The 23,325-nt window shown below is 36.7% G+C and overlaps 1 protein-coding gene across 4 annotated transcripts in view; it reads right to left on the bottom strand.

Moving 5' to 3' along the window:
• hyou1.S (hypoxia up-regulated 1 S homeolog) overlaps positions 1 to 21,990 on the bottom strand; it is a 37,772-nt gene extending 15,782 nt beyond the window's left edge. For 2 of the 4 annotated variants that reach the window (XM_018242006.2, XM_018242005.2), the window contains exons 1-14: positions 21,805 to 21,990; positions 20,819 to 20,913; positions 19,777 to 19,870; positions 17,768 to 17,846; positions 17,456 to 17,610; positions 14,758 to 14,834; positions 12,769 to 12,950; positions 12,405 to 12,520; positions 9,692 to 9,878; positions 6,955 to 7,089; positions 5,235 to 5,317; positions 4,986 to 5,118; positions 2,348 to 2,535; positions 2,088 to 2,226 (exon numbers count right to left, since the gene is read on the bottom strand). In XM_018242006.2, the coding sequence (XP_018097495.1) occupies positions 2,088 to 2,226; positions 2,348 to 2,535; positions 4,986 to 5,118; positions 5,235 to 5,317; positions 6,955 to 7,089; positions 9,692 to 9,878; positions 12,405 to 12,520; positions 12,769 to 12,950; positions 14,758 to 14,834; positions 17,456 to 17,610; positions 17,768 to 17,846; positions 19,777 to 19,870; positions 20,819 to 20,913; positions 21,805 to 21,962 (1,821 nt within the window). In that variant the 5' untranslated portion in view covers positions 21,963 to 21,990. Of the gene's footprint in view, positions 1 to 2,087; positions 2,227 to 2,347; positions 2,536 to 4,985; positions 5,119 to 5,234; positions 5,318 to 6,954; positions 7,090 to 9,691; positions 9,879 to 12,404; positions 12,521 to 12,768; positions 12,951 to 14,757; positions 14,835 to 17,455; positions 17,611 to 17,767; positions 17,847 to 19,776; positions 19,871 to 20,818; positions 20,914 to 21,710 lie in introns of all 4 variants that reach the window. The other 2 variants (XM_018242008.2, XM_018242007.2) reach the window with 2 other exon arrangements.
• Between the last annotated feature and the right edge of the window lie 1,335 nt (positions 21,991 to 23,325).

Here is a 23,325-nt window from a genome sequence, read left to right as displayed (position 1 = left end):
AACAACAGTATTTCAAATGAATAACAGTAATTCACCTGTCCTGGGTTTCTAAAAACATAACATCACACAGAGGCCGAGATAAAGGTACGTGCCATCCTTTATAAATAAAATACTTTTTTTTTTTATTTACTATCTTATATTTTCAACCATTTTTTAATATTGAAAGTTAAGGGGCAGATTTACCAAAGTGTAAATTTAGAACTCACCACAATAAAACTCACTTTCTATTCATTCCTATAGGATTTTTAAAAGCATATTTATCAAATGGTGAACTCCATTGTTTAATATGATTCTAAAAATCCCATAGAAATAAATAGAAATTGAGTGAGTTTTTCTGTGGTGAATTCTAATCTCATATGTCATTTTTACCTTATGTTTTTCTGAAGGGGGGTGTTTGTCGACTCTTTAACGGTTTTATATTGACACATTTCTTATCTTTGTCCCTGCTGAGTCGAATCTCAAGAGTTTCAGAAAAGGCAATGGTTATAATTGATACAATAGTTGCCAATGTTCTACAGATGCTGCTGAGAAATTTGTCACCAAATATCCCTCTTCCTTGCCTATATCCTGCCCTGTGTTTCTCTGCTCCCAATCTGATTAAACTGTAGCAAAAGCTTTCTTAAAATAGAAGGCATTTTCTTTACTTTTTATTACCGTACTTATCTTTCTAATCAGGCCCTCTCCTATTCATATTCCAATCTCTTATTGAAAACAATGCATGGTTGCTAGGGTGACTTGGACTCCAGCATGATGGAAATGCAAAATTTAGTCTGCTGAATAAAAAGCTGAATACCTCAAAAATCCCAAGTATTAAAAATGTAAACCTATTGCAAATTTTCTCAGAATATCACTCTCTACGTCATACTAAAAGTTAACTCAAAGGTGAACAACCACTTGAAGGGCAATGACACACAAGGAGATTTGTCACCTGTGTTAAAAATTTGCTGCCATGGGTGACAAAACTCCACTAAAATACCTTTCCCATTGCTAACATTGTAATCACCACAAGTAAATAATATTGCTCACAGAGACTCAGCTTACTCTTGGGGAAATGTCTGCATTTGAATTTTCCTGCGATTGTAGTAGTAAACTGTGTACTATGGTGCCCTTGGCCATCAAGCATCTCCAACCCCTGTCTGAGGATTGAGGGTAAAGATTTTTAAATTTTGACGGAGTATGATACCACCTTGTTAGAACTTTATAATGTAATTGTTGGATGCGGCTGCATTTCAAGCTCCTCGAGTTTGGGGTTTCTGTATAAGACTGACAATCTGTTCCTTCATAAAAGGAATGAGTCTATGTTTCTTGAAATTTTTAGGTGGGCATTTCATTTATAGGTTGACAAAACATATAATTGAAATGTCTACAAACCCTGAATAAAATGTTACATGTGCCATGGCTACAAACAATCCAATAAAAACATAACCTATACTTTGCTGAATCTACTTCAGTTTAAAGGGATACTGTCATGGGAAAAAAATGTTTTCTTTTCAAAATGCATCAGTTAATAGTGCTGCCCCAGCAGAATTCTGCCCTGAAATACATTTTTTCAAAAGAGCAAACAGATTTTTTTATTTAATTTTGAAATCTGACATGGGGCTAGACATATTGTCAGTTTTCCAGCTGCCTCCAGTCATGTGACTTGTGCTCTGATAAACTTCAGTCACTCTTTAATGCTACACTGCAATTTGAAGTAACATCACCCCTCCTTTTCCCCCCAGCAGCTTAACAACATAACAATGGGAAGGTAACCAGATAGCAGCTCCCTAAGACAAGATAACAGCTCCCTGGTAGATCTAAGAACAGCACTCAATAGTAAAAAACCAGGTCCCACTGCGAGACATTCAGTTACATTGAGTAGGAGAAACAACAGCCAACCAGAAAGCAGTTCCATCCTAAAGTGCTGGCTCTTTCTGAAAGAACATGACCAGTCAAAATTACCTGAGATGGCTGCCCACACGCCAATATTACAACTAAAGAAAAATACACTTGCTGGTTCAGGAATGAAATTTTATATGGTAGAGTGAATTATAATTTATAAATAAAAACTAAATCATTAAAATCATGACAGAATCCATTTAACTTACCCGGTCAAGAGTAAGAAGTCCACTTTCGTCCATGTTAAAATGAGCCTTGATGCCTTTGGACTCATAATCTGATCTTTTTTGGAAACTCTCTCCAACTCCATTTAATTTTACAGTTGTAAGATTTAAAGATCCAAAAACCCTGTTATAAAAACAAGAGGTCAGGAGACAATAGAAAGAAATGGGCTACATAACGGTTAATCTTTCATAAACACATAGCATTATCGAAAATCCTTGCCCCAAAGGAGTTTGGTGGAACTCACTTTAAATCCTCAGGTCCCAGGTAGCTAAGATCTCCATAATTTATACTGAAAGCAAAGTCATCGGTATATCTGTTAAAGGTGATAACTTTACGTTGGGGGTATGGGGCCAGCCGCTGAAAAAGAATCCGCTTATTGTGTTTTAGACTTTTGCTGTGATTCTCCTCTTCCACCTCACGGGTAAATTCCACCTTGATTGAAAAGAAAACAGCTATTAATGAAATCACAAGTAATCTGCTATACTTCATGAGAATTTGACCAGTGGAGTACACATACTACATACATAACTCCTGTAACAATCCCACCTACATGACTAAACATTATGCACAGATATCAGGGTTTCTAGGGCAAAATAGCTTATTTGTAAAACATAATGTATCGTCATTTTTAATAGAAAACAGTTACATGTTACAGAAATTATTATGGTGTGCAAAATGTTTTAGGTGCAATGAGGAAGAAAGGCAGTACCACCACTGAAATGCTTGTCTTGGTTGTTGTATGGGAGTTTGAAGCAAGGTTTGCCACAGTGTGGAAGCTTATAGCACAAAATTTACAAATGATTAGCAAGTTGGTGTGGCAAGTGTGTAAAGTACATACTTTTAGGGGCAGATTTATCAAGGGTCGAATTGAAAGTTCAAATTTGAAAGTTTTATGGTCAAATTCGGCTAGGGAGTTATTCAAATTCAATTTGAGTTTTTCAAAAAATTTGAATGTAATTTTCGAGATTTATCATACTCTGGTCCTTTAAGAACTCAAATTCAACTATTCGTCAAAACCTGACTAATTGCTGTTTAAGTCAATGGGAGACATCCAGGGATCAATTTGGAGTTGTTTGCAGCCTTCAGGATATTCAAGTTTTTTTTTCAGAGAAAAAACTCAAATTGAGTTTTACAAATTCTGGTTGATTGCATTTCGATTTCGATTGGTTGAATTTAGAATTTATGGGAGTTTAAAAACTCACATGAATTTGAAATTTGACCTTTGATAAATGTGCTGCCAACCAACCTCTAACTTTTAGTATGATGCGGACTAGTGCTCCCAATTTATTATATGTGTTGGGCAGATAATCTCTCATTAAGTATGTTTATTAGCTAGATTGAATTAAAATGATGATGTCATTCAGTAAAGAATATGGAGCATGTGAGCCGACTGGGAGCCAAAAAGAAAAAGAACTTTAGTAGGGCTATATCAGGCCTGCAGACCTCCAATTGCACAGTCCTAATGGACACTTTCATTTTCAAAAACGATTTGCAACTGGTTTTGATCTTTTTTGTTGTCCAGCAGCTCTCCAGTATGCGTTTCAAAAACTATCTAGCTACTAGTGTTCAATTTACCCTAACACACAGGCAGTGGTTTGAATGATCAACTGGAAGATAAATAGGAAAGGGCCTGAATAGAAAGATAAGTAACAATACAATTGTATCAATATGGGGGGGTTTGTGGATGCACACCTAAGGCCAATTTCAAAAAGTATAATTTCAAAAAGTATAAAGCCCTGTCTAAGTAATTCAAGTAAATATGCCAGTGCATTTAATTTTGAAACAGGGTTTTTTTGTTACAAAGTTATGATCATAATAATGATACCTTGACGTGGTATGGTGGCTTATCAATATTATGATCATAACTTTGTAACAAAAAAACCCTGTTTCAAAATTAAATGCACTGGCATATTTACTTGAATTACTTAGACAGGGCTTTATACTTTTTGAAATTATACTTTTTGAAATTGGCCTTAGGTGTGCATCCACAAACCCCCCCATATTTACAATACAATTGTAGCCTCACAGAGCAATGGTTCAGCTGCTGGGGTCAGTAGCCCCCATCTAACAGCTGGAAAGTGGTAGAAGAAAAAGAAGACAAATAATTATAAAAATAGAATTTAAAAGAAAAACAAAGACCAATTGAAAAGTAGATAAGAATGACATTTTCAAACAAACTAACGATTACTTAAAGGTGATCAACCATTTTAAGTAATTTTTACACTATGGCAAAGAGCCTACGGTTTATTTCCAGTCCATATCTGTAAAATGGGAAAGCTCTCAAGTTGTGGGAACAGGTCTGCTTTTAGGGATGTTTCCATATAAAAATAAACAGCAGAACACTTGATAGAAATGGAAGATGGCATCTTAAGGGTCCCCCAGACATAAAAAGCTATATAATAAAAACCCTTTTCAAATTGAACATAAAAAAAAGAATTTGAGTTTCATTAAAAACATACATATGTACCTGTTATTAAGGTATTTAAAAATCTCATCTGTCAATCATTCATTGCCTGCCCTGCCTCAGTGCCCCAGGCATAGAGGTGGGGCAGGCAATTACTTTGACTTTTCATTCTGTAGTTCCTAGATCTCTCTACACTTTTCTCATTTCCAACTGCCTGCTTGATGAGATTGTGTAATTCCAAGACTGAAGGAAACACAATTTAAACAACTTATAGTGGAAGTAAAGTTTATTTTGTTTGACAAAAAAAAAAAAATTAATTTGGAATTACATCTTAAGGGGACAGGTCCCCTTTAATACAATGGTGATTTTAGGCAGTCATGCATGTGGACATTTTCTATTAATACCAAAGGCATTAGGTTAATTTTCAATGAGAGTGTGTAAATAACTAACACCCTTGATCTATATATTGAAGTCTCACCTGTATTGGGAAGATGGCTGCATCTCGAACTATAAATGGTTTTACTTTGAAGGCTTTACTAAGTGCAGCGGCTTGATAAACTGCACCCATAGCTGCTGCCTCATCCGCATTTATGTTTTTGCTTAGTTCTTCTCTGTAACAGACAGCAGAAAGTTAAGGTTAAGGGTGAAATAAATTGGTGAGCATGACATAGGAAATGCAGAACATTATTTAATGGCATAAACTTTCAAAATGTGTTTTGATACTCACTTCCCAACAACTTTGAGCAGAAACTCCTGTACTTTAGGTACACGGGTAGCCCCTCCTACTAAGATTACTTGATCAATTTCTTCCTGTAAAGGGGAACAAAAAATGGAACACTTGGAAGATTCATGAAGCACCTAATTTACACATTTTAAAAGGAGTCCATTAATCACATTATAGCTCGCTGGTTCTTGAAAACTTTCTGCAATATTAAGAAAGATGTTAAGCACTTATCAATGAAGGTAAAAGATGAAATTGTACAATATGAATGTTGACAGGAAAGATTAATACATACAATGAATGTAAGGCTATAGAATGCGTCACTCATTCCATACATATCTGTAAATGTATGGGAGCTTGCCACTGCAGAATTGTTCCCTATAGACCTTAAAGGGATACTGTCATGGTAAAAAAAAAAATTTTCTCCAAATGCATCAGTTAATAGTGCTGCTCCAGCAGAATTCTGCACGGAAATCCAATTCTCAAAAAAGCAAACAGATTTTTTTAGATTTCATTTTGAAATCTGACATGGGGCTAGACATATTGTCAGTTTCCCAGCTTTCCCCAGTCATGTGACTTGTGCTCTGATAAACTTCAACACTGCTGTACTGCAAGTTGGAGTGATATCACCCCCTCCATTGCCCCCCCCCCCCAGCAGCAGAACAATGGGAAGGTAACCAGTTGGCATCTCCCTAACACAAGATAACAGGCTGGTAGATCTAAGAACAGCACTCAATAGCAAAATCCAGATCCCACTGCGACACATTCAGTTACATTGAGTGGGAGAAACAACAGCCCGTCAGAAAGCAGTTTCATCCTTAAGTGCTGCCTCTTTCTGAAAGCACATGTCCAGGCAAAATGACCTGAGATGGCTGCCTACATATCAATATTACAACTAAAAAAAATACACTTGCTGGTTGAGGAATGACATTTTATATTGTAGAGTTAGTTATTTGCAGTGTAAACAGTGTCATTTATAAATAAAAACGACATAATAAAGATCATGACAGAATCCCTTCAATGAAATCAGTACCAGAAATGGTATAAAATAATTCTGATTTTGCAACCTGTGGAAAGTGATTTTAAGGTTTGCTGCTGAAGAAAACATCATGTAAAAAAAAAAAAGCTTTCACTCCACATGCAAACAATAAAGCCTATTAGTATCACATTACACATAAAGCTTGCCATACAGAGGTCAGTATTGTCTATGAAAAAAGCATCTGTATAAGCCATCAGGGCTTCTTTGTTTTTTAAGACAACTATTTTATGTTGTATAATAGAAATGATAGAAATAGAAAACAAATACCAAGACTCTCTGCGCTTTTTTCTTAACCCAAATCATAAAAAAAAATATATGTTTTCGTACCTGCATAGTGTTCTGTAATCACATAGCATGGGGCAAATTAAATGTTAATAGACAATTACGGAGCTGGTGGTGCAGGCTGAATATACACTAGGAACGATAAATTAGGTAAATCTGCATTACTCCATGCAGCAGGTTTTATACCACCGTCTTATCCCTCCATTAGATATAAAGTGCCATGTCTGCCTCTCGTCACACATTAAGACTGTGCCAGGATGAATGAGAATGGGTGAACACCAGGGTAGCTGAGCCCTAAATTTCCATGTTTAAAATGAAGGAACTAAAATCACTGATTTAGCTACCAGTTGGTATCAAAGATGATATAAATAAACATACAAATAAATAAATATTCTGCCTACTCACCATTTTCATCTCCGCACTGGCCAGGGCCTGCTGGACAGGAGCAGAAACTCTATTAAAGAGATCAGCGCATAGGTCCTCCAATTCCTGACGAGTCACCTTGGCTTTGAAGTCAATATCATCCATAAGACCTTCGATCTGTACATAAGATCATAGATTACTTTATACTTAAAGCATGGCATCCAAACAAGGAGTTAAGCAAAACATGGGTGGCCAACACAGCCAGAACCGTGCTTGCTTGTCCAACTATAATTATGCTTAAAAATGTGCTAGTGGTATGCACATGTCATAATGGATAGTGGGGCATTCAGTTTGCTAAATTTCCTGCACTTTTATTGTCCTGCGGGAATAACAACGCAAAACTAGATCTCGACTTGTATTGCAATCTGATTTCATTATCAAGGTATAGCTCAGCACAAATTCTGCAGTGTGTGAAAAATGTTCAATCTATTCCTGTGCTATTTTTAAACAGTATTATAATATGCTTAGCTGTAGATTAAAGGGAATCTAGATCGAAAAGTGAAATAAGGAATGTGCTCTGAGGACCACCTGAATAATTATACAAGTCCACATTTATACTGCATCAAGCTCATATCACACCTGTACAGGGCTAAAGTAAAATGCAATGATTGTTGCCCAAAGTGCCACACACGGGGAGGCACATTTATCAAAGGTCGAATTTGAATTCATGTTTTTAAAAACTACCCTAAATTAGAATTTTCGACCAATCAAAATATTTTTTTTAAAAATTTAATTTTCAATTTGAATTCAAAAAGCTTGTTTCAAGTGAGTTTTTAAAAACTCCCCATAACTCCCATAAATTCTATAGACCAATTGAAATTTCTTTCGAAAATTCAAATCGAATTTTAACTCAATTCGAGTTTTTTCTCTGAAAAAAACTTGAATGTCAGGAAGGCTGCAAACAACTCCAAATTAAAATAAACAGTAATTTGCCAGGTTTTAGGTGGCAAATGGTCGAATTTGAGTTCTTACAGGGCCAGAGTATGATAAATGTCGAAAATCTAACTTTGTTTTAAAAAAACTGGAATTTGTCTAAATAAGTTGAATGACAGTTTTTAACATAAAAAAAAATAGAAAATTCGGATTTTCAATTTGACCCTCGATAAATCTGCCCCTGGTGTGTATTTTTTCCACCTTTTGTGGAGTTGTTCTACAGTTGTTCCATTCTGGACTGAAGTCTGTAGGGCACTTACTAAGGCTACGACAATCCAGGTTCTTGCTGGTAGTATTTTTTCGACAATTCTATCTAGCATTACTAGTCTTTGTTACACATATGGCTATAATCTTGTTCTGTATTTTTGACTTAAAAATGTATGTGCAACATGGCACTTTATTTTGCTTACCCACTTAGCTTTTCATTTTGTTTTGTATGTATTTTTTGTTATTGTTTTAAATTAACAGCAATAAAAAAAGATTTAAAAGCTTTAATTTGTGGTTTCTAAGATATTAGGTGTTTTAGACCACCGCTAATAGCAGGGTTTCAGTTCAAAAGCTCTCTGAAGGTCAGAATATCAGCTAAAGCCTAAATTTTCCTACAAAGTATATAAGTTGGGCAGATCTTCCCCACCCGAGCTACATAATTTGTAAAGTTCATGCAATGCAAAATGAAGGTTTACATTAACATACTGGTTAGGCGAAAAAAAAGGGATCAGACAGCTAGAGTTTGTATAGGAACCAGCAATGCTATCTCTTCATTGGCTGTTAGACTGAAGGGTGTGTTTAGTAATCTGAGTTGAGAAGAACTGAGCATGCTCATAAGCTAACAGCCAAAGTAAATTCCTGAGGGAGGGGCAGAGTGGGTTAGAGGAGTAGAACGATTGCTAAGTGATTAAGGGGATGCTGCAGCCTTTCTGTTAAACTTTTAACAACCAGAGTGGCAGGTATCTAAAGATTTCAAAGAGGCTGTTAATGGATTAGATTTTTGTGTGGGGGGGGGGTTACATGTCCTTTAACTGTCCGTCCAAATGTAGTTATCCTAGAATACACTAAGGGGCAGATTTATCAAAGGTCGAAGTGAATTTTATAAGCAAAAAACTTCAAATTTCAAAGTAATTTTTGGGTACTTCGACTAGGGAATAGTCCAACTTCGATTCGAATTTGAAGAAACTTCGAAATTAGAAGGTCGAATTTTTTTTGAAGTACTGTCTGTTTAAAACTTTGACCTAAAAGCTGCCGAAGTGCTGTTTTAGCCTATGGGGGACCTCCTAGAACCTGTATGGAGGCAATTGGTGAGTTTGGGAGATCGAAGGTTGAAGTGAAAAAACTTCGATCGATGTACGATCGTACGATTCGAAGTAGGCCAAATTAGGCCCACTTCGACGCCAAAAAACTTCGACCACCATTTAATTGGTCTTTTTGAATTCGAAGTTCGAAGCTTTTTTAACTTCGACCTTTGATAAATATGCCCCTAAAAGTAGAAAAATGCTTCAGAGTAAGTCTGTATAAATTTATGTTTTTGGTTTTATCTCTTCTAAGTTAAAACCCCCTATTATTCATAAAGGTCTGCAAACCAGGATGCAGCATTATTTTGACACAGGCTGGTTCAAGATATATACTACCTGGTAGTATGTGGCGTTGAGTAAATAATGCATTATGAGAAGAAAATGTGTTAAACTTATGCTGCAGTAATAATAAACATAGATTGTACACAAGTTGATCTCTTGCCTGTAGAGTTCTGTGTATACATACTACAAAATCAGGTGCCTATTCAGTCCTGTACCTGTGCCATATGGTCATTGTTTGCACTAAGGATGGTCTTTACACGATTGGCCTCCTTAAGCAACTTGTTCATGGCTCTTTGGTTTTCTCGAACATCCTTCTTGGATTTCTTCTGCTCATTGAAGAGTTTGGCCAAATGATCCCGGAGTCGTAAATCTATTTCTAACCCACCAAGTGTGCGGTCAAACCTGCAACATAAATGCAAAATGCTTTGTTTTCTGTATTGAAGTTTGACTTATGTTTTTGTTATTTTAAAGGGTTGTTTGGCTGCTGCCCTCACCCACTCACTAATTCAGAAGACAGAGGTTGCCGAGTAAACTTGGAATTTTCTATAAAACTGACCAATTTAATAGGATACTAGCATATTTCTTTTGAAATAAAGTCAGAATGCACATATGCTAGAACGCCCAGTTTAATTTTACTCCTTAAAACATAGGATTTAAAATGCAGTAAACAAGCTTTCTTTAGATAACATGGACTGAAGTGTGTACTCCCAGTGCTACATCATGGGGTAAAGTGAAATTTCAGTTGGCTTAACATAAAATGTTGTGTGTAAAATGTGTAGCTAATCACTGACCCCAGTTCATGTCAGGGGTTACGTGGAAGCCTGAATAGGAAAAGTATATTGCTATGTTCTGGAGAATTCTGATACAAATCCTGTACATTCACTTATACATTGCAAATATAAAATGAGTAATTAAAGCCCGTCACCATTATTTTGCCTGTGAGTCAAGAACTCATTATACCCAATAGGTGTTAAAGGGGTTGTTCACCTTTTGGACAATAAAGCTAATTTAACAGCCCATGTCATAAAAAATGTTTTTGTAATTTATCTTTATTACCTAAATGTTTTGCTTTCAGAGATACATACCACAGAAGCTATGGAACTCTCTCAGTTCTCTTCTCTATTATGGGTTCGCCGACATGCTTTGTGTAAGAGATGCAGGTTGCCAAATAAGAAAGTTCACGACTAAATCTGCACTGCGCATGCTCTCTCCTGTTTCATTTACATTTCTTCAACTAGATTGGCTGGCAAGATTCAGCCAATCGGATCAAAGATATGCAAATGAAGCAGGAGAGAGCATGAGCAGTGCAGATTCAGTCGTGAACTTACTTATTTGGCAACCTGCATCTCTTACACAGAGAGTGTCCCACAATCACAGATCACAGGGAGAACTGAGAGTTTTTGCAGAGATGATCCACTTCTATGGTATGTATCTCTGAAAGCAAACATTTTAAGTAATAAAGATAAATTACAAAAACGTTTTTTTATGAAACGGGCTGTTAAATTAGCTTTATTGTCCAAAAGGTGAACAACCCCTTTAAAATCCACATGAGCCACATGAGTGTTTCAGAAGATTACCATGGCGGAAACAGAAAGTAGAACAGAGCAACACCACTCCCTTGCAGCAAGCGGCCACTGTGTATATAACAAAGCGGTTACTCCTCACTCAATTTATGGTGAATATATTTTCTTTTTCCTATGTGTATATCAATTTTTGCCATGGGGAAGGGTGGTGAACAAGTTTTGGATTGGATAATGGGTAGGTATTAAAAGCATGGCCTTTAGGCAAGGAACATACCAGCAAATGTAATTATTAACCCTGCACCAGCAATTGGATACTCTGTGCCAGTATGATAAAAATATATAACCCCCTAATTGTAAAATATGCTATTTTGCTTAAAAAAAAACTATACCTCCCCTGAACAATGTAGGTCTCTATAAAAAATGTATTGCATAAAACAGCTCATATCTAAAACCATGCTTCATTTAAATAAACCATTTTCATAATAGTATATTTTTTTAGTAATATGCGCCATTGGGTAATCCTAAATAGAAAACTGCCATTTTTAAATATAACAGCCGCCTCCTGGGATCCTAGGATTCATGCGAAACAAACCATCCATCTTAGTAATTTTTCAACTTGGTTTCATTCTCGTTCTATTTATTTTTTCGCCTTTCTCTTCTGCTTCTTTACAGCTCTCAGAGGGGTCAATGACCATGGCAGCCAAACACTGCTGCACAGCTACAATTTGTTTTTTACTTGACTTTCTTTTCAGGCCTTTACCTATTTATATCTATTCACTAGGAGCTTGCATCAGCCTTTTTCCTTTCCTGCATTAGGAACCACTGTGTTGGCCAAGGTGCAGGCACACGCACAGAAATTTGCCGCAAGCAGGCCAACAGAGTAGTTTCTAGTCCAGGCAAGGAAGAAAACTTATGCCAGCGTAGATTCTTGGCCTGCGTTTTTTCCACAGGTCGAAAATCAGCCACTTGTGACATTAGACTCAGTCATTAGTTTCAGTCCATCATTCACATCATAGCCTTTAAGCCATAGTATTATAGTTACCTTGGTTCTATCTTGGTTAGCAAGGCACCCAACAATATAGCAGACACAGTTATTCTAGCATCAATTTATATTTCACCAGCAATTTATGCAGCGATTTTCATTAACTTATAAAGAAAAACAACACAATATTTTATAATAATTTGACAAGCAAGGGTCACAAAATAAAAAAAGGAGAAGAGGCCCCTGCTCTCAAAAGTTTATGCAAGCAGCATTTCCTTAAATTTGCCAACAGGTACTTTTGTGATATCATATGACATTTTAAGCAACTTCCTTGCATCATATTAAATCAAATATGCAATAGCAGCCCATCTTTGAAAGAAATGGATAAGAACACTTCAGAGAAAATCTCAATATTCCTCTTACCCCACTCCTCGAATTTGCAGCTGGGGTTGTGTTCCAGAGTCTTTAGTCTTTATAGTTTGATATGTCACAATGGTGCAGATTGTACTCCTGGTGCCCATGTCATAAAACATAACATTCTAAAAAGATAAGGGGCGTCAAAAGAGAATTAGTCTTTTGCATTTTGGTAAAGAAAGAAAACCCTTCATTCCTAACTTGCACACTAAAACTGCTCTGATTAAATTAACCAGGACAGATGGCATAAGGAGACATCAAAACGTAGGGAGCTTTGAAGAGGTACTAAGAAGACGAGAAAACTAGGCAGGCAAAAATTACAAATAAAAAAAAAAAATGGATGAAAGGATAGAAAATTAATTGGTGCACAGACCTGCGCTGTAGCATTGATATCTTTCCTGCGGAACACACCATAATTTAAGGCTACTGCTGTGTTATCGTTAATGAGCTGAAGAACCTTGAGACCGGAGAGTTGGGCTGCCTGCAGGACTGCTCTGCGCTCTGCCTGGTTAAAGAAGGCAGGCACCGTGATCACTACATCCTTTACAGGCTGCTCTGTAGAGAACATGTCAAACAGGGAGTTACTATTGATGTATTTTAAAGATGTTGTCAGGTTAAATTAATAGAATCCTTAAAAAAAAACAAAAAACAATGATGACATTTGGTGATGCTTACCAGAGATTATACTAATGGATATTGTCTTAGCTCTGCTGTTTTTCATTTTTTAGTCATAGGGTCCTTAATTTGTAACAGGAACCAACTAACCTGTCTGTATGTCTTGGGAGTGTGTAAGTAAACACATAAGAAAGGGGATAAACATACAAACTCCTCCCTGGTGACAGTCAAATCTAGCACCCAGTGTTTGCCTAAAGAAACATGTGGAGATTCATCACTGCAACTTTTTAAATCCAGAGATCGCGGTGACTGGTCCCATAAATTACTGCACAAGTCGCCACAATGAATTGCAGGATGTTAGCGGTATGACAATGAATCGCTGTGATTAGTTTTGGCAAGGAGTCTCCATGTGTGTCTTCGCCCTTTAAAGGCAACAGTACTAACCACAATGCGGCATAGAAGATACGAGAAACCTTTACTCCCTCACCACATGTGCAAACCAGCAAAGTTGGCAGCTGCACTTTCTTGTGACCTCAGCAAGAGCCAATAGGAAACGAGAGCACATGGCTACTAAAAGTTATGCCATTGTTGAAGGCAACGTGTACTCATTTCCTATTGGCTGCCATTTCATGCAAAGCCGCTTATCGTGCGGTCTGAAGAGGAATGCAGTTTCAGCTACCAGATGCAACGAGGGAACAAAGAATTAGATCTCCTTATTAAAGCTTAATAAAAGTACAATGCAATTTTACTGCAAAGTTTCTTGGTTTAAAGGACAACAATAACTAGCCTACACTTTTGGGGGAAGCCTTTACTTCCTATTCAATTTGAAGGAATAAGTATACAAACAACAATATGGTGAGGAAAGCTTTTCAAAACAGAAATGGCTATAATATGACAAAATGTGTGTCAAATGTCATTATTAATCAGACAAGAGCAAACATTTATTTAATGGGTTGGTCATTTGGACATTTAAAAAAAAGTAACAATGAACTAATAAATCTTCATAATTAAAAAGTAAAGCACAAATAGTGTGTAAAATCTGTAATACAAACATTTGGACAGCTCCCATCTAATTTATAGCAACTTTCAAATGCTTTGGAATTCTGGAAGCTGTGTTTTACACCCCTACCTCAGACTCATCTAAATGTATTAAAGTAATGAGAATATAATGTACTGATTGTACTGCACTTGTACAATTGATGTGTTTGCTGCAGAAAAAGGAGAAAAGGCACAGGATTCTCAATAAATAATCTCTGTAGTATAAATTGGGATTCTTAAAGAACCAGTAACACCAAAAAATTTTTTTGCGTTTCAGGGAGTTATTTTTTAATAAAGGCTTTGCAATTTAAAAGTTTAACTTGTGTTTGTGTTTATTTTTCGATGTATACTAACCAATTTTTTTTAAAAAAAATTTGGTGTTACTGGTCCTTTAAGAATTTATCTGTGATCTATTGTGTATCATGTATCTGAATGCACAACAATTTGTTTATATAAACTATAATACTGTTTCTGAAGCAAACACACCAGTTTTATCAATGCAGGGCAACAGTATATTGGCATTCTTTTTACTGTTCCTTTAAATTTCCTTTACCAAACCATTTCTATTTTTCCAGCCCTGCTATGTTATATTACATGGCTAAACAAGATATCAAGTACTCTTTTTTTCAATACTTGTCCTAAACAAAAGTCTATGTATGCTAGTAAAAGTATTAAAATACAATAGTCTCGGTGAACAATAATTACTTACCAGCAAAATCCTCAGCCAGAGACCTAGAGTAATTTAATACCATTCCCAAAAGTTCCTCTGGTGAATAGGTTAAGTCTCTGCATAAATTAAAAGAGAAGAAGGAGAGAACAGATGAGCAGCATAAAATAGATACTTCACAGAATTACAATGGAATGTTTTTTAGCCTGGGCAGTATTGGTATGTAGTTAGCTGGTTATTAAAAATACATTCTGGCTTTAATCACCCTCTGAAAAAGGGGGGCAAAAAAGAATGAAGATCTTAAAAGCACACAATGAAAATGTACTTCAGGACTTAAAAGGCAATGACAGACGGGGTTTTATTGCCAGTGGCAAATTATCTCCCCACAACGACAGTATAACCTTTGATTTGGAAGAATGCAGACCACAGCTTGTAAAACAGTTAACAAGTGCGGATTCAGCAGAATTGTTGGAAAAGGCCTTCTTCAAGTGTTTTAAATACAACAATACCAAATTAAATGGTAATTTATGCACTTTGTCAACTGTAGAAGAGGCTATTTCCCATGGGGAACAAAGTCCCTTGTCGGTCATTGTCCTGAATCAGATTTGGCAGAAAATATATAGCTAGAGTCAAGCTAGACCATAAGGACACCATAACAGTATCATTCTCAACAATACAGTATAGTATAATATGTAACATATAAAAGCAATAAGTATGTTGACTGCAGTCTTATATGTTCTTTGAAACTGTATAAACTGCCCTATTTAGAATCAAATTCACTCTGTTCTAAGCCATCATGCTAGACTTTAAAGGGGTTGTTCATCTTCCAAACACTGTTTTCAGTTCAATTGTGGTCAGATTGTTCACCAGAAATAAAGACTTTTTTCAATTACTTTCCATTTTTTATTTCTTTACCATTTTTCCAAAATCTAAGTTTAAAGTTTAATGTCTCTGTCTCTGGTGTTTGAGTCTGGCAGCTCAGTAAATCAGGTGCAGATTCTGAACGGTTACAATATTGCAACATTTAATTGATCCATTTCAAGCAGCATCTCCAGAGTATTAGCAACTATTGTATCAATTCTAACAGCTGCCTTTAATGAAACGCATGGATTCTGTTCAGCAGGGACAAAGATAAGAAATGTATCAACTAAATGTATTAATTTAGAACAATTTACAGGCTCGACGACCCCCCCCCCACCCTACCAGAGATACTTTAGAAGGTGAAAAATTAAACTTTACACTTCAATATTAGAAAAACAGTCACACAAATAATTGGAAAAAAGTCTATTTCTGGCGAACTATCTGAAACCAACTGAACTGAAAAATATGTTAGAAGGTGAATAACCCCTCACTCTATTAAAATCACCAGATAGCCTGTCTCTCTACATCAGTGATCCCCAACCAGTAGCTCTTGAGCAACATGTTACTCTCCAACCGCTTGAATGTTGCTCCCAGTGGCCTCAAAGCAGGTGATTATTTTTGAATTCCAGGCTTGGAGGCAAGTTTTAGTTGTATAAAAACCATGTTTACTACCAAACTGAGCCTCAGTGTAGGTTGTCAATCCACATAGGGGCTACCAAATGGCCAATCACAGCCCTTATTTGGCACCCCGAGAACATTTTTCATGCTAGTGTTGCTCCCCAACTCCTTTTTCTTCTGAATGTTGCTCACGGGTTCAAAAGGTTGGGGATCCCTGCTCTACATGCAGGATTTGTGGCAAAAGGTAGTTATTTTGTTAGATTTTGTTTGAACTGAAATCAGTTATTTGAGGGAGCTCTAATACATCTGCTAGGAAAGAAAGCCCCCCTATAAGATATATTGGATCGAACTGTCAATGAAAATCTGACACGAGCTACTGCATGAAGAGAGAATAAAGAGAAACAGATGCTAAGAGAGGATAGTGAACCTAAACTTTATTATTCCAGAAATGATGCAGAATTTTTAATTGCTTGTATTTAGAAAGTTTCTTATTTTAGTATGATTAAGCTTCTAATAAATGTTTATTTTTGAGATAGTTCCCCTTTCAAATATGCTTCTTCCTAATGTTGAAAAAAAAACCACGCATTTGGACATCTAGAAACAACAAAGCATTAAAAAGAAAAAAAAGAAAAAAAACAACCTAGGTAAGACATGCCTCAAAATGTTTCTATTTTGTTACAAAAGCGATTGTTAGCTGTTAAGCATCCACATTCACAGTCCTTCATAAGAGAGAAGGTCAACCTACTTAAGAGAAAAGCAAGTCAAAAGCCGCCCAGGGAAAACTGATTCAACATGTTTCAATTGATGGTGCCATCTATTTGAAGGGAGTTGTATGAAAGTAAAGGGATTAAGTCGCATTTCTCTATCAACTCTACCACAATCGGGAAAATGTATTCACTAGTTCATCTTGTTCACATCTGAGGTGCAATGAGGATGCCCTAGTGCAGAATTTGTGGTTAGCCTAGATATGTGCAATAAGCACTGAAATCTAGAGCTCACATCTTTCAGATTTTATCTTGCATGAAACAGAAAACAAACATTTCCTGTCCTACAATTTTTAATAATATATGTACCCATTATTGCTTGTTGTTTAACATGTCACCACAAAGTCTGCTTTTCAAAAGCAGGCGGGTGTAGTGGCTGAAACAAATGTAACCAATTGGCTGATAAACAAATATAACCAATATCATATTACAGCGTATATAATGAAAAACGCATAAATAATAAAAATAAATAAGTATAATTAAGTCAGAACACTTACTCAGAAAGTTTGAAAAGGACTGTTTCCCGACGTTCGTCCTTTACCAAATGATATTCAGGGAACCTGGCCTCAAATGCCTGCACTTGTGGGTTGTCAAGTCGCTTTCCAAGTAGATCTTGGAAATATCGAAATGTAACCTTAGGGTTCTTGACAGCCTACAAAAAGCGTGAATTTTTAGAAAACATGCCTACATTAAATTGTAGTATGTACAACTATACTTTATGATCATGGTCACTAATCAGTTATACTTTGACAGTGCATGGCAACTGCCAATAATCACTAATATTTGCAAAGAATAACTGGGTAACTTACCATTCCAAGAGCATTTTCTCCAAAGAGACGTTCATTCTCCTTTAAAGCAATAGCAGCTGGGGTTTTTCTCCGAGATTCCCTGAAAAAATAACGAACACAGAAAATATGACATCTCATGAAGTTTTTGCCTGCTTCTTTATGTTTTTGCATTGGAGCTGCTAAACAAAAATGTAAATAATTTGAAAAAACACAAATATAAAAAAATGAAAACAAATTTTAAATTGTCTCAGAATGTCACGGTCCACTCAAATTTAAAGGTGAACTACCCCTTTAAAATGTCTGCAATATATGTACCAGTCCTTTAATTTATTCTTTACTTAAAGGGATACTGTCATGGGAAAAAAAAATTTTTTCAAAATGAATCAGTTAATAGTGCTGCTCCAGCAGAATTCTGCACTGAAATCCATTTCTCAAAAGAGCAAACAGATTTTTTTATATTCAATTTTGAAATCTGACACGGGGCTAGACATTTTGTCAATTTCCCAGCTGCCCCATGTCATGTGACTTGTGCCTGCACTTCAGGAGAGTAATGCTTTTTGGCAGGCTGCTGTTTCTCCTTCTCAATGTAACTGAAGGAGTCTCAGTGGGACATGGGTTTTTACGATTGAGTGTTGTTCTTAGATCTACCAGGCAGCTGTTATCTTGTGTTAGGGAGCTGTTATCTGGTTACCTTCCCATTGTTCTTTTGTTTGGCTGCTGGGGGGAAAAGGGAGGGGGTGATAATCACTCCAACTTGCAGTACTGCAGTAAAGAGTGATTGAAGTTTATCAGAGCACAAGTCACATGACATGGGGCAGCTGGGAAATTGACAAAATGTCTAGCCCCATGTCAGATTTCAAAATTGAATATAAAAAATCTGTTTGCTCTTTTGAGAAATGGATTTCAGTGCAGAATTCTGCTGGAGCAGCACTATTAACTGATTCATTTTGAAAAAAATTTTTTTTCCCATGACAGTATCCCTTTAAAGGGATACTGTCATGGGAAAAAACATTTTTTTCAAAATTAATCAGTTAATAGTGCTGCTCCAGCAGAATTCTGTGCTGAAATCCATTTCTCAAAAGAGCAAACAGATTTTTTTTATATTCAATTTAGAAATCTGACATGGGGCTAGACATATTGTCAATTTCCCAGCTGCCCCAAGTCATGTGACTTGTGCTCTGATAAACTTCAATCACTCTTTACTGCAAGTTAGAGTGATATCACCCCCCTCCCTTTTCCCCCCCAGCAGCCAAACAAAAGAACAATGGGAAGGTAACCAGATAGCAGCTCCCTAACACAAGATAACAGCTGCCTGGTAGATCTAAGAACAACACTCAATAGTAAAAACCCATGTCCCACTGAGACACATTCAGTTACATTGAGAAGGAAAAACAGCAGCCTGCCAGAAAGCATTTCTCTCCTAAAGTGCAGGCACAAGTCACATGACTGGGGGCAGCTGGGAAATTGACAAAATGTCTAGCCCCATGTCAGATTTCAAAATTTAATATAAAAAAAATCTGTTTGCTCTTTTGAGAAATGGATTTCAGTGCAGAATTCTGCTGGAGTAGCACTATTAACTGATGCGTTTTGAAAAAAACATGTTTTCCCATGACAGTATCCCTTTAAATAGGCAGTCAAAATAGCTTATTTAAGTAGAGGGCGTTCTCCACCAAACCACAATCCTAGATATTGACCTTCAGTAAGATTAAAGGTTCCTCAGAAACTCACAATTTAATATAAACAAAAATCCTTTACGTGGGAATAATGGCTCACAACATTTTCTTGTGATAATCATACCTGATTATACCTTTAATTTAACTAAACAATACTGTACAAAATCAGATGTCCCGTGTCATTTCCCTTTGACTGAAAGTTATCAGTAGATTAGATGGTACACACTAAGGGTTAACGGAGCAATTTTAGGAGTATTCAAACAGGGTAAATTTACTTTCCTACATAACTCCAGTATTAATGGTATTTCATAAATGCGATTGAATGTGTCATACACATTTTTCTTGTGTTGTCCTTACTTGTTTAAAACAATTTCCATAGGGACTCCTGGTTTCACAATGGCAACTTTCACCCATTCACTGCCCAAATCCACAGACATAACAGCCACGGACTCTGAAATAGTCACAGGTAAACAGAAGTTAGATATTTTCATAAACTGAAGCATGAACTTGAAGCACAAGGTAAATAAACCAATAGCTTTTGGTTTATACAGTAAAATATCGGAGTCCTCCTTTAAGCTTGGATGTGAGATCCTCCTAAAAATCTTGGATCTGGGAGTTGAAGATTTATAGCAGCTGGAGATGCACAAGTCAAGAGAAAACAGGGTCCTTATAAACCGAAAGTCCTACCTGGGAAATACCAATCCTAGCAGGACGAAAGATAAAGATTGGCATTACGTCTTTTCTAAAGCTGGCCATAGACGCAAAGATAGGATCGTACGAATCGAGGATTCGTATGATTTTCAGACCATGTGTGGAGAGTCCCGACATTTTTCGTCCAGCGGAAATCGTCGTTTGGTCGATCGGACAGGTTAAAAGATTTCTGCCGATAATATCTCTGCATGTATTGCCGATCATGCGATTTTCAGTGGGAGACTGTCGGACATAACTTTCGTACGATTGCTGTCAGGGGCAGAACATCGGCTGATCTGTTCTTTTCTACTTTATTTGATCGGAATGGTTAGTGGCAGGTCGGGAGATGGGGAAGTCCGATTGTTCAATGATTCGTACGATAGGATCTTTGCGTCTATGGCCAGCTTAAGCCTCCTGAAGCGAACTGCCAGTAAGTGATGTCAAATCTCTGCAAGAAACCTCAACAAGAAACATGGACCATCTCCAGCAGTGACTGGAAATGCCAATCCCCGTTACAACAGCCATGTGACATTGGATCTGTTTACACAGGGTTTATGAGCTATAGATTTATTATCAACTTAGCTGGCAAACGTATTTACACTGCACATTAGAACAGAACTATTGCTATGTTTTCATCTATTACGTATCTTGTATACTAAAGCTCCCAATACATACGAAGATTAATTTAGAGAATGGATTATGAACTTACCAGTATGTGAAGAAAGCAGTGCGAAGAGGAACATCCAAAGAACACAAACCAATGGCCTCATGTTCCCAAACACTTTATGAACAATCATCATGTACCTTAAAAAGTGAGTTAAAACAGTGTCACAACCAAGAATTTAAGAAAACATTTGTTGAAAATTATTCATTTTAATGACACATACTGAATCATTGGTCTCCCAGGTTTTTCCTTTTCAATGAATGTAATCATTGTTTACTAAAGTGTAACACCCCCTCCCCCCATTTTCACAGTGTGCCCCACCATTCCATCTACATGCAGGCAATGGAGCAATCACAGTTTATAAGATCATTCTCATATTCACTTCTGTACAGCGATCTGCTTTTCATATGTCTCTAATTCATCTACATTGTCTTTGACCCCAAACCACATATGTACCTCTGGGGTGTTGGTTTAGGGATGAGAAATATGGGAGTCAGAAACAGCACCAGCAGCCTAGGCTGGAAACCACTGAGGGACTATTAAAAGGGGACATGTAAACAGAAAGTTACATAGATAATAAAATATATATATACATACATACAGCTATATAGACTCCCACAGACACAACTAAAAGAGAAGCAGACTTTTCAGACGCAAAATAAATTTAAATAAAATTGTCCATAAATAAGTCATAAAACTGTTATTGCCAATGCATACTGATTAATTTCCTTAATTCGGTCCCTCTATACAGTAACAAGTCTGTTTTCTCAATAAATATTATTGCCTGGTCATGCATTCAATTCCAGCCCGTGCGGCAGCCACAGAATCTGTCATTTTACGCATTGTAACCCATGCCTTCAGCCTTGCCGAGTATTACAAGCATGTGGCTTATCCGGTCCCTTTCCCTATGAAGCCCCTTGCCTCTAAGATATCTCACCTCCGCTTAGTACAACTGGCAGTTTTTCCCGCTGGTCCCCATAAATAACCTAAGCCCCAATTTATCTGTATTTTTTTTTCTTTTTTTACCTCACCTTCTCTGTCTCGCGCACAGGCCTGAACGCGGCGAGTACTGATTGGTTGATTTACCGGTATAAATTGACGTCACCGGAGCGCGGATCTCTAGCCAATCGGCGGGCCGTAAATTATATCCTTTATTTGCGTCTATTGGTCCACGTTCAGTGAGCCGCATACACCGCGGATTGGGCCACGATGGTGTGACGTTTGAATGGGTAGCAGACGAATGTCGAGTGGTCAGATATGGTTTAATATGTGTTGTTCCCCTTTGTTCAGCTGACGCAACCTATACTTGTTACTAAAGAATAATTCAGGTCTTTAAAGGGGTCGATCACCTTTATGTTAACTTTCAGTATGAATAGCCCATTGTAAGCTACTTTTCATTTGGTCTTCATTATTTATTTTATATCGTTTTTTTAATTATTTGCCTTTTTCTACTGACTCTTTGCAGCTTTCAAATGAGGGTCACTGACCCCCATCTACAAAATAAATGCTCTGTAAAGCTACACATGCAGGGGCAGATTTATCAAAGGTCGAGGTGAATTTTCGAATGAAAAAATTTAATTTGGAGCTATTTTTTGTGTACTTCGACTAGGGAATAGTCCAAATTAAAAAAAAAAGTGAAAATTCCAATATCAAAATTTATCATGTACTGTCCTTTTAAAAATTCAACTTCGACCATTTGCCATCTAAAACCTGCCGAATTGCTGTTTTAGCCTATGGGGGACCTCCTAGAAGCTATTTGGAGTCAATTGATGGACTTTGAAAAATCTAAGATTTTTTTGGGAAAAACTTTGAATCTAATTTGATCAAATGCGCTATTCCTTCAATTCGTACGATTCAAATTCAGCCAAATACGGACCTATTCGATTGAAAGCAAACCTATTCAACCAAAAAAAACCTTCGACTTAATTGGTCATTTTGAATCCGAATTTCGAAGTTTTTTTCAATTCAAAATTCGACCCTTGATAAATATGCCCGTAATGTTATTGCAACTTTTTATTGCTCATCTTTCTATTCAATCCCTCTTCAATTGATATTCCAGTCTCTTATTCAAATCAATGCATTGTTGCTATGTTGATTTGGACCCTAGCAACCAAATTGCCAAAACTGCAAACTTGGAGAGCTGCTGAATAAAAAGCTAAATAACTCAAAAACCACAAATAATAAAAAATGAGAACCAAATGTTTAAAAATTCCACTCTCTACATCATACTAAAAGCTAACAACTAAGGTGAACAACGAATTTAAGATGTAGTTGGAAATATGATCTAGTAGTTATAGTTACAAATACAAAGTGCCATCTTGTTGGGACTGCGATTTGTTATACCTCTGGAACAATGGCGCAAAAGCAGTTCAGGCAGGTGCTGCGCTCTGGCATTGAGAATGTGAATCCAGCCTGCTGCAGATATTAGTGTGTGATGCAACTAGAACAGCACAAAAACTGGAGAATGGGGAACACCTGATAATATACACCCTTTATTAAACGACACAGGGTGCTTTATGCAATATTTATGGCCTAAAATTCAGGATCGGGTA

Source organism: Xenopus laevis, chromosome 7S, assembly GCF_017654675.1.
Source record: "Xenopus laevis strain J_2021 chromosome 7S, Xenopus_laevis_v10.1, whole genome shotgun sequence".
NCBI classification, from domain to species: domain Eukaryota; kingdom Metazoa; phylum Chordata; class Amphibia; order Anura; family Pipidae; genus Xenopus; species Xenopus laevis.
Note: the sequence above shows the minus strand (reverse complement) of the source record. Positions and strands in the feature narration are given on the sequence as shown.